This window comes from Phoxinus phoxinus (assembly GCF_949152265.1).
Source record: "Phoxinus phoxinus genome assembly, chromosome: 11".
In the NCBI taxonomy this organism is placed as follows: domain Eukaryota; kingdom Metazoa; phylum Chordata; class Actinopteri; order Cypriniformes; family Leuciscidae; genus Phoxinus; species Phoxinus phoxinus.
Window position 1 is genome coordinate 24,891,308 of NC_136886.1, and position 18,537 is coordinate 24,909,844.

The 18,537-nt window shown below is 36.4% G+C and overlaps 1 protein-coding gene across 1 annotated transcript; it reads left to right on the forward strand.

The window, feature by feature from the left end:
- The first annotated feature begins 6,551 nt into the window (after positions 1 to 6,551).
- Positions 6,552 to 18,100, forward strand: psmd12 (proteasome 26S subunit, non-ATPase 12). Its single transcript, XM_079629517.1, has 11 exons — positions 6,552 to 6,823; positions 7,159 to 7,218; positions 7,313 to 7,441; positions 7,781 to 7,888; positions 8,590 to 8,694; positions 11,835 to 11,984; positions 12,101 to 12,235; positions 12,719 to 12,831; positions 12,959 to 13,133; positions 17,202 to 17,279; positions 17,529 to 18,100. Exons 1-11 carry the CDS (start codon positions 6,716 to 6,718, stop codon positions 17,736 to 17,738), a joined length of 1,371 nt encoding a protein of 456 aa, XP_079485643.1. The 5' UTR covers positions 6,552 to 6,715; the 3' UTR covers positions 17,739 to 18,100.
- The last annotated feature ends 437 nt before the right edge of the window (positions 18,101 to 18,537 follow it).

The window sequence follows — 18,537 nt, forward strand, 5'->3', positions numbered from 1 at the left end:
GAAGACAGAACAAGATGACAGGACAACAGAACAAATCGACATAAACAAAGAACATACACATCAACATAAACATTTTTTCTGAAAAAGGAGGATCAATACAGTAAGGACGACAGAACAGATCGACATAAACAGAGAACACACACATCAACATATACTAATTTTTTCGAACAACTAGACAATGACTGTTGACAAGGACAAATGTGTAGTACAAAGCACAAAGCAGTCGACTTATTTTTGGCACAAATGGAACCCCATACACCTAAAAATGTAAATAAATTACAGTAGCAGTTTCAGAATTAGCGAGTGAGTTTGATTAGTATGTCATATGTTGTTATGTACCAGGCTTAATTAATAGCTATGGACCATGTTATGTACACATTCTATAGAGACCAAGACTAAATGTTATCTGTTACAACAATCAGTTTCCAATTTAGATATTATGAAATGACAGAAAACATTAAGTGTCGTAGGCTTGAAATATTAACAGAAAATTATAACTGCAAATATAAAATTAACAAATGCATACTTTTATCTGGCAGGTCTCTGAATGGTGTTACCATGCAACCTGCAAAACAAGTATTAAGTCAGTGAAAACAGTACTTTTTTTTAATAGGTTATGTGTTTGGCAATAGCATGATTAATAATCGCATAATTAATTCCTACCATGTTTCTGCAGATGATCTTCAAATGCATTTCGCCTTTGTAAAATCCTGTCACACTTAAAGCAATGCCAGTGACTTCTTTTTAATTTGTCAATTTTGTCACAAAAGCATGGTACAGTGAACAGAACTGTTAAAAAAAAAAACACAAAGAGAATAGTGTATAATAAAACTAATAATTTAGTGAATAAAATATGTTTCAAAATCAACATATGCTCACCAAAATCCCCATCTTTGAAGTGCACAGCATATTTAAAATGCTTTTTTTCAAGGTGCTCTTCTGACCCATCCACAACCTGTCTGCATAGCTGGCAGTTTTTCCCTTCATTGGCCCTAATTAAACTAATATGGTCTTTGAACGTTTGAGGACCTAAGGGACAAAACAATACAATACTGCACCTAATAAACAATTGCGTTTATATAATCATATATTTTATAATATAAGACTATATATTTACAATTCTAAACTATAGCTTATAAATTATAGTGGTATGTGAATATAACATTTTACGATTCGACTGAAGTAGGCCTACGCTCAGCCAAGCTAGCAGGCTATACCACTGCATGACATGCATATTATACATAATGTAATAATCAATGGAATCTACATCATTCTACGTTATTTATATTTAAGGGTATTTCATTTTTGGGAATTTTTATCTCGATGGCTTACATTACATTGACAAGTTACTCATCCTCAGTATCGACGAATAAATCGCTTGACTTACCGTTCATGTTTGACCAAAATTATTGTGGTATATAGTGATAGTTTATGATTATAATGAGTATAATGATTATAGTGATTATGATTATAGTTTTTTTTTTATTGATTTTTTTAGTTTTTGCTAGCGTCTTCTCGCAAACAAATACACCACCACCGCCAGATGTTCCTCAACTGTCGCAAGTTTTAGGTTATTTTGCGCTAGCCAGTGTGGACTTACTGACACCTACTGGCGTGCATGGAGCATCATGCAAAAATAAAGGTTACAGTGACGGACGCGTTATTCGTAGTGACCCATGCCATGATAGATTTATTTAATGTCTTTCCTAGAATGGCCAGTTTGTGACTTTGCGAGATAAACAACATAAAGTACAGCACTGGTATTACAAAACATTCAGTGGCACATACCAATCAAATACAGACGTGACACAAATAGGCAAGGCAAGTTTATTTATATAGCACATTTCATACACAATGGTAATTCAAAATGCTTTACATAGAAGAAATTAAAATAATCAAATATACAAATATTTGATATAATATCAAATAACACGTTTGAAAAAATATTAATACACTTTAAATCGTTTAATTGATATTTTAAATATCACAAAATTAGGCAATTTATTTAGGATTTCGTGCCACAATTACGTCAGTAGGCTATAGGTGTTCGATTAATCTGTCCGTCACTAGTGGAGGTGTCGCAACACGGTGACATGTTCCGCGACTCGGTGTCAGTCAGGTGTCATGTCAGTGTCAGCGTGTCGCGATTTCAGTGACACATGCCACTCCACCACTGGCACATGCCAATAGTGTCAGTGACACATGCCACTATCCACTGGCACATGCCAATGAAGACCGGATGTGCCACCGGATGTGCCAATACGCATAGTGACATGTGCCATTGGCTTCTGTGCGTCAGATGCCATGTCACTTAATGTTAAAACTGCTACTGGATTTCTGGGCACACTGAACAAATGATGCCCAACTTGTTTGAGAAAATAAGGTTATTGGGCTTTTTGCCCTAGAAGCAACATGTATACAGCACTTCATATTGTCGCACACCGGCTGTCAATCGCGTCCCGCTTTGTTGTGTAATGCGGTCTATGTAAATTTCTATGTATGTCACGGGTGACCAATAACGTTAGAGGTCTTCTGACGGTAAGTGCACAATGTATAGTATAGCTCGTGTAGACAAAAAGTATATAAAGACTATTTAAATCGCAGGATTTCGTTATAAAGCGAGCAAAGTTACTGTATCAAATATGTTGGTTGTCAGGGAGACGTGACAGGTTGTCAAGGAGACGGGTGATTTGTTTACGTTTTCTGACGCTACGATTTAGTAGTTCTACAAATTTGCCCGTTTAAAAATGTAAGAGTTTAAATCGATATCTTCATAAAATGTGCACACATCAACGTTGGAAACAATGATTACACTACTTATAAGAATTTTTACATGCCATCTGTAAACAAATCACTTAGTTCCTTGGCAGGGATCTGTGAAATTCACAATTTCGGGGTCCGGCCCACGGCCTATTACATACATTTCCATATATCGCAAGTAATGCTTATATTTTTCAATATACTGCAATATATGCATTGACCATGTATGACTATATAATGAATATAAAATATTTATAAATGAAGACAAAAATAGCATTACATGTAAAATTCAAAAAGTTTTATCCTTTATTGTGTACATATATTGCACATACATGTTCCCATATAAATGTGAATGTTTGGTTATTGTTCACACATATACACACACAGGGTGCGATTTGCCGGGGGGGATGCGTGGGATTTCCCCCTTTCTGGTCAATGTATCCCTGCCTCTGCTTAATTATTTGTATCCCCGGTGGGGATAAATTTATCCCCCCCTCAAAGTGATCATAGTGCTACTACATAGGAGCGAGACGGATCACAAAACTTATCACGGATTCGTGGTTTGATTAAAGTAAATTTTATTTTAAAATGATTACTCACTCACTCTTGAGCGTCTGGCGCGAGTGATTTCAATGTAACGCGCGTCTAGAGGTCCTGCGGCGCGGTGTTTAGCGCGTCGCGGTAGACGCGAGCCTCATTCGCGCATCCAGTTTGCGCGAATGAGGTGAATTGCTAATACAGATCATGTCTTTTCTATCATTTCACTGTAGCTCAGCATCGCGATCAGTGTTGTGCCAGTTCATACTTAAAAAGAACTAGCTCAAAGTTCAGTTCACACAGATGATAATGAACTATTTCATGTTCATAGTTCTTTTTTTTTATGAACTAAGTTCACATATCTAACACGTTCATTTGTTAAATTATTTTAACAAAGATGTAGGCAATTATTATTATTAATAATGTTATTTCAACACAATATCTCGTTATTTCGAAATAATATGTGTGCGTGTAGCCTATTGATTTTTTATTAATAAACAAGTGTTTTCTCTAAAAGTGTCGATCGCCATCTCCGTGTGAACGCGCATAGAGAGAAATGCACATAAGCCTATAATCGATTACATAATCAGAGAGCATTTTTCTTTTTTCGTTTTGAATTATTTCGTTTAAAGACATTTCAAGCTTTGTGTATTTGGTGTATTTGTCATGTCTGTGTGAGGCATACACTGAGTTTCGTTAAGTTAGGATGTGCTCTAGTTCACGTGCGCAATTGAGCGCGCGGGCGCCTCCGTTAGGCTATATTTGTTTCGTCGGCCAATTCATTAAATCCAGGCAATTGGTTGATGAAAAATGTATTAAAATTAAGATACAATTTATACAAAACGAAATTCACTTTAAAGAAAGGCTTTCTATAACAACTTCAACTTCAACGGTCAAAATCATGTCTGACCCGATCCATGTCTCATATTGCGCATCCTATCTTACTCGGTCGTGCTGTTCACTTTTCATAAATCAAATGGAAATCAATAAATAAAAAAAAACATAATATTTTAACAAATATGAAACGCGCTTTTTTAATGGCTACAACAGTATAGTAGGCCTACATAGCACTCTCTATTTGTACAAATTTCTGCACATTAATTTAATTCTGAATTTTGCACACACAAGTTGAAATGCATTTGTTCAAATCAAGTTCACGGATAATTGTGCGTGCATTTATTAGCCTAATCATTATGATACTAAAATCCTAACAAATAGGCTATGTAGCCTACAAAAAATCAGATGAGCCCATAATATGAACGGTTAAGCATTTTCCTCCCATAGAAAACCATTAGGCTATAAGAACGCTTAATGCAGATTAGAATGTCCCCTTATTATTTCGAAATAACGAGATATCGATACTAGGCTACTGTGTCCACCGTGTCTCCTTTTTGATCAGAGGAAACGATGTTTGCTTGTTTGGGATCTGACTGTCCAGCGTAGCCTATTTGAAAAAGTTAAGCAAACTTTCCTGTCTTTTTGACATTTTTCCCCTGAGTGAAACGATCGAGGCTAACAGCAATCTCAACTCGTACAACAAGCGCGCAAGTCATGTGTCACAAACATTGAACACTAGGCTACACAAACAGTAATTTTTTTTTTCATTTAGGCAATTAATTTTAGTGACACAGGAGGTGCCGGATCCAATAAAAAGGGTTCCGGATCCAATGTCGGATTAAGCCCTGGTAAAACCTGACTTTTCAAATGAGCGTGAATGTGAACTGCGCGTGCTGCTCATTCCTGCCAGAGTGAGCGCCGGTCTCGTTCACGTTCATTGTATGAAAAGTGATTCGTTCAGTTCAGCGTTCGGCGAAAATATGAACGCGTTCATGCACAACACTGATCGCGATGTAAAGTTAACTCTATTGCATGATCACAGTTCATATGTGTGGGGAAAGATAAGCTATTAGAGTAAAAATATTGCGTTAGGCTACTTCAGTTAATAAGAAAAAAGATTTTACAAGTCCTCCAAATGCAGTGATGAAGTTCATGTTCTCATGATCTATTTTTATGATCTATTTTTATCTATTTTCAAAACATCCCCCCCTCTGTTTTTTTCACAAATCGCACCCTGTACACACACATTCACGTAATGAGTTACAACAGATTTCTAGTTCCCAGCATGCTTTGCTTCAATGTTAAAGGAGAGCAAATGTTAAAATTAAGTGCTATTTAATGTGTTTTTCTCAATATTATTATGAGGAGATCTGTTTGTAGCCTATTTAATGTTCCATTATTTTAGAATTTAAAATTCTGGTATGTCTGAGTTTTTGGGGTTACCATTGTGCTGAAGAGTATAGAGCCTGGTTAGATTGACGATTGGCTAAATTCCTTTAAGAATTTTTTTTTTATTTTTTTTATTTTATTCTGCAATAATAACCAATACAGAGAACAAGACAATAAGATTCTTTTTTCATGTTACCCTCTGTACTGTTTAGTATTGTGTATTAAGTTTTTTAAAGAATATGATTACAACATTTTTAAAATATTGCCTTTGCACACACAGTGATAATCGTCTTGGTCAAATATTTAGGTACATTCAGGTGTGCTTGTGGTTTTATTAACTAGCTTGAAAATATGAACAAATTATAATATAAGTAGTTAATAAATATAATAAATTATTTACTTCCCTATATATGTGTGCTTATGAGTTAACATATCTGCAATATATTACACATGCAGTACCATATCTGATCACATAATATACATTGATATATTATGAATTGTATTACTGAATATAAAATGACATACATTATGATATATTAGTAAATATATAAGCGGCAATTCCTTATGTATTATTCAATATATTGTAATATATTAACATAATATATTATTCTGTATATTTTCAATTAAACTGTTGAATTACTGTACCATTTAATATATTGATCATTCATATGGGAAAAATATTTTAATTCCATTTTAGGATAAGCTTGTTGTTTTGGTTCAGGAGGAACTGTAAAAGGAGACTTGCTGTTTGTTTGTGGCGCTCTGTGACAGTCTGTGTCTGATGTCTGAGTTAGCAGGGTGAGTGAGATGAAATGCAATGATTGGATGAAACATTTTTGGTCCTGACCTGGCTGAGACTTCCACATTTGTAATATTTAGACCATATTATTGATTGCTATCAGGGTATAATGAGAGTTGCAAACAGTCTAACAAAAAGTGTTTGTGAAAAACATTGCATAACCTACATTTTAAGATACTATTGACCCGCCTACCCTACGTGATAAAGATAATTTCCCTCTCGTTTCGACGCCTCACACTCCTGTCCAGTTGGTGGCGGTAATGCACGAATATCTGGTGTGTCCACCGTCATACAACAAGCGCTGTACGAAGAAACAGAAGAAGATTTACAGCGAGCTGTTCGGGTTGAAGTTATCAGATTCACTGCGATTTCTTCATTTTATAAGTAGCAATAATGGCTGAGGACAGAGTTGAACGATCAGATGGACGGATAGTAAAGATGGAGGTTGACTACAGTGTCACTGTAGATCAGCGTGTGCCTGAGTGTGAGAAAATGGCCAGAGTAAGTGTGAATGAGCGGCTGAGTCATGCTGCGTGCTAAAGCTAACGTTCATCAAATCATTTCAGCGTTAAACTATTTGATTGGTTCATTTAATATGAACCACTCTATCGCGTTTAATGAAAAACGATTGTTTTCATATGCAGACATAAACCTTCCAGCAAATTGCTGTCAAAATAGGCACCTGATTAGGTGTTTAGCCATAACTTAGATACTTCTCTGATCATGCCTAATTTTCACCTTTCATAACCAATTACTGCTGGATGCACAATGATATGAGCTTTAGCAAAACAACATGCCACAAAGAAACCCTAAAATAATCTGTTTTTGTTTTTAAGGATGGCAGACTACAAGAGGCCGTCGAGAGTCTGCTGTCACTAGAGAAGCAAACAAGAACTGTAAGTGTAACTGTGCTCTGTTTAATTGTAGCTTCAATATTCGTAACTCTAAAGTGCACTGCTTTTTGTTTGCATTTGTGCCACTTCTGTCCAGGCTTCAGATATGCTGTCCACCTCCAGGATCTTGGTGGCTATAGTTCAGATATGCTATGAAGCTAAAGACTGGGATGCCTTGAATGAAAACATCATGCTACTGTCTAAGAGAAGAAGCCAGTTGAAGCAGGTAGGGAAACTTCAATAAACATCATGGAGCCAGTGATTGAGGTCAAGAAGCCAAATAAAAATGTTTATTTTATTTATATATATATATAAATAAATAAATAAATGTATGGGCAGAATTGGAGAATATGCAAATGTAATAACTTAATAACAAGGGCTGGTACGTCAGTTCAGTACAGCAACTGTAACCATGTATGTACTCATTATTTTGATTGTGTTATTGATTATTATTATATTATTGATTTCCAATATGTGTATTCTAAATAACTTGTTAGAAGATGTTTTACCATTGATTTCCCAGAATTAAATATATAGTTAACATTCTCATAATTTTCCTTTACAGGCTGTTGCAAAGATGGTACAGGAATGTTATACATATGTCGATGCTGAGAGTGACCTGTCAATCAAACTCCGACTCATCGATACGCTACGCACGGTCACTGCTGGAAAGGTCTCAGTTCCTCCTTTTTTTAGATTATTGTACCAGATATATTTCTTATAAGCTGGATCACTCTACTCTACTACAAATTACAGTTATTGACCATTATTATGTGTGGTGAGTTTGTAAATAGAATTTGAATAGACAAAAATAAAAAACGAGAATAAATTTATTGATTTTTATTTAGAAAAAAACCTGAAAAATCATGAACACTTTAAAGTTGAAAAATTAACTATAATGCATCTATAAAAGTCTTTTTTGTGACCTTTGGTTGCACAGTTTTCATTTAGGACACTTTTTTTCATACACACACTTACATGTGTGCAAGTTTCATAAAAAATCATCCCAATCCCCTCTTCTGCTGTCTACCACTTAATTCGCCATGTATTTGTTAGTTTCTTTTATTATTTTATGCAATCCAAAACACTCTAACCTACCGTGCTTCATATCTCTCTGTTCAAATCCTTCCTTCCCGCTCTGCCAGAAACACTGCTGTCATTTGCTGACGAAAAGCATGAAATTACCGTAATAAGCCATATATTGCTGAAAAGCGCATATTGTCTACTGTCAGGGGTCATTTGAATGGTTTTTATAGTGCAAATGGTTTGATGGTAAAACGGTAAAATGAATACAGCTTGCTGGTATGTGCCGGCAACGACACAGCCGGTTCTAAAGGGTTAATCATGCTGAGTGAATATTAAATGTTTTTGCAGATATATGTGGAGATTGAGCGTGCCAGGCTGACTAAAACATTGGCCTGTATCAAAGAAAAAAATGGAGAGGTGAAAGAGGCTGCATCCATTCTCCAGGAACTGCAGGTGAGTCGTCGTCATACTTTTAAGGCCTCAAACTAACTGGAATATTCAATGTTAGGATGGACACCTGCTGCTGTATAATTCAGCACATAGCAAAGAAGGGGTCATGAAGGGGATGAAATCATATTTATTTTGTCCATCAAGTGTACTTTCACTTTAATTGACTTTAAACTTAAAGTTAAACTTTAACTCGGCGCCGAAACCCCCACTTCACTGCTGCTCACGCGACGCTCCTGCTTGACACTCATGTGCTGCTCCTGCTCGTGGTGTGAATGTACTCATTGATTAATGCACGCCAAAGAAAATACACGCCGCTCACGATTCCGGTGTGAAACGGCCATAATTCACGAGGTTTCCTACTTGTGCGTTCCGTGTGGACGTGTGATGCTGATGCGCAATGTTAATCATGCAGTTAATTTACTTTACAGGGTCCCCGCGGATCCTTAAAAAGTATTAAAAGGTCTTAAATTCGATATTTAAAATTTAAGGCCTTAAAAAGTCTTAAAGGGGGGGTAAAATACTTAGTTTCAGTCAATCTCATGTTAATCTTGAGTACCTATAGAGTAATAGTGCGTCCTTCATATCTCCAAAAAGTCTTTAGTTTCATCATATTTATAAAATAAAAATACACCTTTCCGATTCTATCCGGAAAAAGCCGAGGTCCTTGATTCTGGGCGTGGGCGGAGCTATAGAGTCAAGCGGGAGCAGCTTGAGCCAGCAGTAACACTGGGTTCTTTCTTTGGGAAGCTGAACAAGGTAGACTTTCCCTCACATCCCAAAACACACTTTTTTGGAGACATTCTTGACATCAACCATTCCTATTTAGCGCTGCTGATGATGATTTCCAGTAGTAGCGTGTCGATGAGCGCGGTCTTTCTCTCCTCTGGTCGACGTGTGCGTGAACGCGCTTTTCCGAGAGCAATGCTCATATAAGGAGTTCCACTCTGGTCTACGTCATTAGATCTACCATAGAAAAAAACCAGCCGAAACGTGTTGCAACCCGGAAGTATGATTTTCAGCACAGAAATTCTCTGTTATTCGTTCAAAATAACTTTTCAAACTTTGGCCATTATTAGCATGAGTATCCATCTCTTTAACACTGTAAACAACTCTGAATACATGAAACACCATTGTACCCCCCCTTTAAAGTCTTATTTTTACTTATGAAAAGTCTTATTTTTACCTATGAAAGGTCTTAAATTTTAGATGACACTTTGACGACGTATCTAAATGTTTTCCAAATGAAAACTATCTAATTAGCGTACGTATTTTTTTTATTATTAATCTATCTTTGGATTTGCTTGTTCACGTGACAATTCGCGTCATTTACGGCAGCGTATTAGCCTGCTTCTGTCTCCTGCACGCAAGAGGATAAGAGAACGAGTAAATGTCAGTTCAATAGTAAGTTCATTCTTTGAGCTTAGAATTGTCTATGAACTATGATGATATTGTAATCATTGTTTAAACTACGTACGAGGCACTGCGAGTGCGAGCTGACATCGCGTTTGTCTCTCATGCTTGCTTTCACTGCGTGATGTGTCAGTGCAGTTATAGATATGTCCCCAAATGATTTTTTGTCTTATTATATTTATATCATATTATGTTGTTATATTAGAATATCACGAGCAAGAGTGCCGTTTTCCTGTACACAATTGCAAATGTGCTATTTATTTTATACAACAGTTAAATTAACAATAAAGTTAACATTGTGTGTTACTTTTTATAATGGCAATATTGTTTGTTTCCCCCTTTATTTCGCCGACGAGAATTTCATAATGAAACTGTAGTCCAACAGACAGCGATTCTTTTTTTAAAAACTGAAATCCGCGTTTTGAACGAATCATTTGATTCAATGAATGAATCGGCCGTTTGAACAAATCGGTTGATTAAAACTCCAACAACTCGCTTATTAAGACAGTGACTTACTGCCACCTACTGGCGGGTTTAGTTGCATATTTAAAGTACCCTTTAATTAAAATGTTAAAATTATAAATAATTTCATATTTAAATATTGAATAGCTTTATTTATGCAATTGCAAATTAAGTGTAAATATAGTAATGCCAGTTTGGATGCCTCTTCTGTGTCACCTCTGCACTGCAAGGATGTTTTTTTATTTAATTATTTAATTTGACAGTGGTACGGTCTTATTCTAATATAATTTAATTTGACATAAAAGGTGATGCATACTTCTAAATACGTTTAGAAATAATTTCCATATTTAGGTGAAAATGCCCCTGGAAATCAATTTAAGGCGGCAAATATTGCCCCTTAATAAATTTTTTTATTTCAGTCACTACTGTGAACTGACCACTGCATAGATAGAATATGTTAAATATGAATATCTTTGCGAGTCTGCTGTCAACAACAGGCCTAAACCAGCCATGGTACCAGTACAAAATCAGTAAAATATCATCTAATTATTATCAACAAAACTTTAAAAAATATCGAGATATATTTTTGTTAATATTGCAAACCTCTAATGTACGGTATTAATTTTGATTTCTTCAGGTCTTAAAAAGGTCTTAAAAAGCCTTAAATTTGACTTTAAAAAATGTGCAGATACCCTGCTTTAGATTTTAATTTAAAGGTGCTGTATATAACTTTTTCACTCTACTAAAGCATGCAAATACCATATGTTTGCATATTTTGAGGAAACATGCTAAGTTCACATACTCGTTTCTCTGAAAACCACTTCTACAGCCAGTTATTTTACTTTGAAATGTGCCGTTCCAGCCTGGAATGTTTGTTTTGGTTTTGGTCTGTGATACTGCACGTTGCCAATTTTCATTGTCCATTGCGCTCGTTCCTGTTGCGTGTGCTCAAAATTAGAAGCAACTAAGATTATTTTCAACAAATATTGGTAATCTGTTGTTGTAGTATTTTGGGGTATTAAACCCAAATAAGGTACCTCAAAAGTCAATGGAATTTCAAGATCCACTACATATTTTACAATTTCATAGGTCATTCTTCCAAAACACAACTGTATCTTAATGTACAAAATTGTAGGTATTTACCGGTATATGACTTATGATCTTGGCGTTACAAAATAAAAAGCTGTTACTTTAATTTGTTGTTTAACCTGAAGCATTCACACTTCGCACTTGATTTGAACAGATATTTCTCATGCTCTCACTCTCTGCAGGTGGAGACATATGGCTCAATGGAGAAGAAGGAGAAGGCGGAGTTCATTCTGGAGCAGATGAGGCTGTGCATTGCTGTGAAGGACTACATTCGCACACAGATCATTAGCAAAAAGATCAACACTAAGTTCTTCCAGGATGAGGGCACTGAGGTTTTCATCCTCTTTTTGAGGAAACTTTGTATTTCTCTGATTCTTTTTATAATCTTGGTGGGAAGTTCGTTCAGTTTTTCCATTTACTTAAATGCTTGCTTGTCTTGCTTGTCTAGGATTTGAAACTGAAATATTACAATCTGATGATTCAAGTTGATCTGCACGAGGGCTCCTACCTGTCCATATGCAAACATTACCGAGCCATATATGACACTCCTTGTATTCTAGAAGACACATCCAAATGGCAGCAGGTACCTTGTCTTGTCTTAAATCCTTGCCTTATCTTTTTAACTTTGCTGTTCACCCTAGTAATGCAAAGAAACGCTAGCTATGTTTCAATCCACGTAATTTTATCCGCATTTTGGGAAATTCTCCCTCATGATTGCATTCCCAAACACCAGGCATCCGAATGCAAGATAGCATGACACCTTTTTTATTGTTTCATCTACACGCTCTGAGACGCAAGTATAATGTAGGAAAAAGGAACCACAGTGGCTTCCTCGATTGCAGAAACTTCCATTTTTATTACAGATATTTTGCACCAATTTCCTAGGAAGGGACGATTTTGTTCTCTTGAATACATACAATTTGCTGCTTTATTCGCAAATGTTTTATGCGATTTATTCAAATTTTTCCCACAAGATAAATTCACAACTTGAATTAAAACATAGCCACAGTCACTTCTTTGCAATCTAGTGCTTTTTAAAACTGAAAAGGTCTCATGTATCTTTTAGGCTCTCAAGAGTGTGGTCCTCTACGTGATTTTGGCTCCTTATGACAATGAACAGTCTGATTTAGTTCATCGAATCAGCCTTGACAAGAAACTGGAGGAAATACCCAAATACAGGTAAATGAGCCTAAACAAACAAAGTTTTCTGCAAGAGTTCAGAGATATGTTTCAGCAGTCAGCCAGCCACAAGCATAATAGTAACTTCAGGTGGAGGTGTTTATCTTTTTTCATTCCTCCCTGGCAGGGATCTCCTGAAACAATTCACCACCATGGAGCTGATGCGCTGGTCATCTGTAGTGGAGGATTATGGAAAGGAACTGAGGGAGGGTTCCATGGAAACTCCTGACACTGATGTCTTCACCTACTCGGAAGAGGGGGAAAAGAGATGGAAGGACCTGAAAAATAGAGTGGTAGAACATGTGAGTAAGACTTATTTTTGCTGATACGTGAAACCAAGTTTTTCTTTATTATAAATTGTTTACATATGTTCATGTGACTCTCTTAAAAGAATAATTCACTCCAAAGGAAATTTTTCATTAGTTGTTGTTTGACAAAACCCATGACTTTTTCACAAAAGGAGGATTATAAAGTGTTGTACTGGTTGCTCTCTTCCATGCCATTACAAAGAAAGGTCACTGAGGTTTTTAAAGGGTTAGTTCACCCAACATGTTTAATTCTGTCATTAATTACTTATCCTCGTGTCTTCAGAACACAAATTTGCATTCTGTCCCTCCATTGGGAGCTACGCAACTACTACATTCAAGGTCCAGAACTGTAGTAGGAAAGACATCATTAATCCGTTTGACTTCAGTGGTTTAACTTAAATTTTATGAAGCGACACAAGCGTTTGTTTGCGCAAAACCCCCCAAAATGTACCACTTTATTACAACTTATTACTCGTGCTTGGAAGTAAAAAGAAGTTGGAAATACTTTTGCAGTGATTATACAGTTAATGAACATCCAGAGGCCGTACACTGTGCTGACAGCGACAGTTAGATGAATGTGTCAACGAAATAATAAACTAAGAGCAATATTGTCAAAAACTTAGATTTTCGATACATACCGATACTGAAATATCTAAAACGCTTCCAATACTAATTTTTCGCAGAATAGATAAATGATACCAACTGCGCTTTCTCGCTCTCTCATCTTTCCGACATCGAGTTGACACACATCCCCTTTTTACTAAAGCCACCTCAGTACTAAATTGAGTACTTTTTCTCTACTTATTTTGCTTAAACAGTCAAATACACACTCGCTAAGACAGGCATTTTGACATTATTTTGTGTTCATGTCAGTTATGTTTCAACGCATATGTAACAGTATAATGGGCCCGTGTCAGGTTTTAACGTGACAGCTGCCTAATATACTGCCAATTTATGAGATAAAATTATGTTTGGCAGTTTTTCCCCATGGTATCGATTGCTACAATTTTGTCAGTGAAAATAAGTGGCTAGTAATTTTGGAAAACCACTAGAAAGCAACAGTGGCTGTTGAGCAAAAAGTTAATGTCAAGCCCTGGTTATATAAGTATATTTGAGACTATAGACTATGTAGTTCTGGCTATGTGAAACTATAGTTTGTTTTAATACCTTTCCTTTGCATGACACTTTGACGTTACAGAACTGAATGGCTCTGAATATTGTATAAGCATTTGTTTCCTGTGTCATAGAATGGAAGAGAGACTCTCATAAGCGCACGTTGTCATATTCTTTTGATTTTCCTGGGAAAAACGTCTGAAAAACGTTTCAAAAACTAGGATGTCGGGGAAGATCTAATTTTTTAAAGTTTTGTTACAAGCTGTTCCCACACTGGCGATTAATACATGAAATGCCGTTTATACATGTAGTCCCTTTAATAATATAAATTAATTTAAATTTAATAATGTCTTAATTTATTAATTTTGATGTTAAAACACCAAGCTTTTATTTTTACAGTAAACCACCATGAGCCTTTAATGCAGTTCAGTTCCAACCCTGTCCCAACACACTTGTTTGTAATTATCAAGTGTTCCTGAATATCTTACATGGCTGGTTCAAGTGAATTTGATTAGGTTTAGAGCTAATCTTCGATGAAAGGTAGATCTTCAGGAACTGGATTAAGCATACCTGACTTAAATAGTCTTCTTTTTTGGCTTCTCATAAATCTGGTGAACTTTTTTTTTAATGTAGTACATAAACTTGTAATGTAGTACATTGTTTGTTACTTGTATTGATACAAAATAAAGTGCACCCTCTCTGAATTCTATTATTTTACATATCCTTTGTAAGGAAATACATCAACAATGATCTTAGAGAAGAAATTGTTGCTGTCCATCAATCTGTGAAGGGTTATAAGGAGAAACTCTTCTCTCTCTAAAAAAGAACATGGTAGAACAGAATAGGTTTGCTGGCTAAAAAGGATTTCAGTTTTGATTGTGGATTTACATTCTGAGCACTGTTGCGAACTTGGGCCATTTGGTTTAGCCAAAAATAGCAAATCTTTCCTGTTTTGTTTTCTTTTTGTACTTTTTTTTCTATTTCTTTAGTTTTCTCCTGCACTGGTGAACTTCTAAATGAAGGAATTCATTGTAGGGGATCCTCCTAGGGAATTCATTGTCATCAAATTTGGTTAACATTATACCAAGACATTGAAGAATGATAGGTTGTGAATGGAGTTTTGATCAAGTGGTTTTGCCCAGACAACGTAATCAATTTATGGTGAAAAAAGGGAAACCGGAATGATCTCGTATCTTCTGCATGAATTGAACTGTATGTTTGTTCGCCCTGTGTAGTCATGCGAGTCATTTAAATAGTATCTAAATGAGTGAACTTACAGTGGGGCGAACAAGTATTTGAAACACTGCTGATTTTGCAGGTTTTCCTACTTACAAAGCATGTAGAGGTCTCTCATTTTTATCATAGTTAGTACTCTTCAACTGTGAGAGACGGAATCTAAAACAAAAATCCAGAAAATCACATTGTATGATTTTTAAATAATTGATTTACATTTTATTGCATGGCATAAGTATTTGATCACCTACCAACCAGTAATAATTCTGGCTCTCACAGACCTGTTAGTTTTTCTTTAAGAAGCCCTCCTGTTCTCCACTCATTACCTGTATTAACTGCACCTGTTCGAACACGTTACCTGTATAAAAGACACCTGTCCACACACTCAATCAAACAGACTCTAACCTCTCCACAATGGCCAAGACCAGAGAGCTGTGTAAGGACATCAGGGATAAAATCGTAGACCTGCACAAGGCTGGGATGGGCTACAGGACAATAGGCAAGCAGCTTGGTGAGAAGGCAACAACTGTTGGCGCAATTATTAGAAAATGGAAGTTCAAGATGACGGTCAATCTCCCTCGGTCTGGGGCACCATGCAAGATTTCACCTCGTGGGGCATCAATGATCATGAGGAAGGTGAGGGATCAGACCAAGAACTACACGGCAGGACCTGGTCAATGACCTGAAGAGAGCTGGGACCACAGTCTCAAAGAAAACCATTAGTAACACACTACGTCGTCATGGATTAAAATCCTGCAGCACACGCAAGGTCCCCCTGCTCAAGCCAGCGCATGTCCAGACCCGTCTGAAGTTTACCAATGACCATCTGGATGATCCAGAGAAGGAATGGGAGAAGGTCATGTGGTCTGATGAGACAAAAATAGAGCTTTTTGGTCTAAACTCCACTCGCCGTGTTTGGAGGAAGAAGGATGAGTACAACCCCAAGAACACCATCCCAACCGTGAAGCATGGAGGTGGAAACATCATTCTTTGGGGATGCTTTTCTGCAAAGGGGACAGGACGACTGCACCGTAATGAGGGGAGGATGGATGGGGCCATGTATCGCGAGGTCTTGGCCAACAACCTCCTTCCCTCAGTAAGAGCATTGAAGATGGGTCGTGGCTGGGTCTTCAAGCATGACAACAACCCGAAACACACTGTGTAAGAAGCATCTATAGTGGCCTAGCCAGTCTCCAGACCTGAACCCAATAGAAAATATTTGGAGGGAGCTGAAAGTCCGTATTGCCCTGCGACAGCCCCGAAACCTGAAGGATCTGGAGAAGGTCTGTATGAGGCCAAAATCCCTGCTGCAGTGTGTGCAAACCTGGTCAAGAACTACAGGAAACGCATGATCTCTGTAATTGCAAAAAAGGTTTCTGTACCAAATATTAAGTTCTGCTTTTCTGATGTATCAAATACTTATGTCATGCAATAAAATACCAATTAATAACTTAAAAATTATACAATGTGACTTTCTGGATTTTTGTTTTAGATTCTGTCACTCACAGTTAAAGTGTACATATGATACAAATGACAGACTTCTACATGCTTTGTAAGTGGGAAAACCTGCAAAATCGACAGTGTATCAAATACTTGTTCTCTCCCTACTGTATGAGTGAAAGTGAATAAATGAGTGAACTTATCTAGGTTTTTTTTAGCTATTTGCTTTTTTGTCATTCAATTGCTAATTTATATTGTTTTTCTGTCCATTTCCAGAACATCAGAATAATGGCAAAGTATTACACAAGCATCACAATGGGGAGAATGGCAGGACTGCTTGACCTCTCAATTGATGTGAGTTCTGTCATTAAATAAAATAACTTTTTTTGATGTTGCTTTTTGCTTGGTTTGAGGGATTTTTCAGTCACAGTGATAATTTATTTAATGGTGCATTACATTATTGAATTAAGGCTATCAATTTGTTTTTAATGCTGTAATGTCCCTCTCCCACCCGCTCTTAATAATAACTCATCAGAATTTTAAGCATTTTAATATTTCAATAAATGTTGAAGTATTCATCTTGCATGTTTGTCATTCTTGTAGGAATCAGAGGAGTTCTTATCAAACCTGGTGGTCAATAAGACCATCTATGCGAAAGTGGACCGCCTCGCTGGTATCATTAATTTCCAAAGGCCTAAAGACCCTAACGATCTTCTGAATGACTGGTCTCAAAAACTGAACTCTCTCATGTCTCTGGTCAACAAAACCACTCATCTCATTGCCAAAGAAGAGATGATCCACAACCTCCAGTAGAGGCTGTCTGGGAGGCCTTGGTACACATTTTCTTTTTATTTCACCTTGAAACATTTGATTGAACCAATGTTAAATAAACTTTTGCTGTCATCAGTTTAAATTGTTATTGACAACGAGGTGACAGAGAACAACGTTAGTTTCAGTCATTCGTTTTACACGGCACTTAATATTACTGTGTTTTGTGTTTAACTCTGACTATAGTTGTAACTCCATGTGAAGCCTCCTAACCGCAGTGACACCCAATTTCCCTTTGTATTAAATAAATGCCTTGTATTCCTTTCAGACATTATAGAAAAAAATGCATAATAAGATTGGTGTTTATATGTTGCTCCAGCATGCACATTAAACTTTTTTGGAAATAATTCTCGGTTTGTTCATTTACCATTAAGGGGAAATACAGGCAACATATTCTGTTTATTATTACTATTATGATTAAACTGGCAAGTAATACTTCCTGATTTACATAATATTCCCACTGAGCATGTTTTAGCTTCCACCAGACACTAAAATATTAAGTTTATTTGGTTTTGCAAATAATCCATGAAAGTCATTACAATATATAAATATATTAACTATACTGTTATAACCACTTTGCAACAAACGCCCGTTCATGGTTTGTTTGAAACATTGTAGCATACATCTTTTTTCATTGGTATACGCCAATGGTAAATTCCATTTGTCCTAAACACTAATCTTTCATGACTTTTATGTCAAATGGAAATGGAGGCAGGAATAATCATACACTAAAAAATGCTGGGTTGTTTCAACCCAATTTTGGGTAAAATATGGACAAACCCAA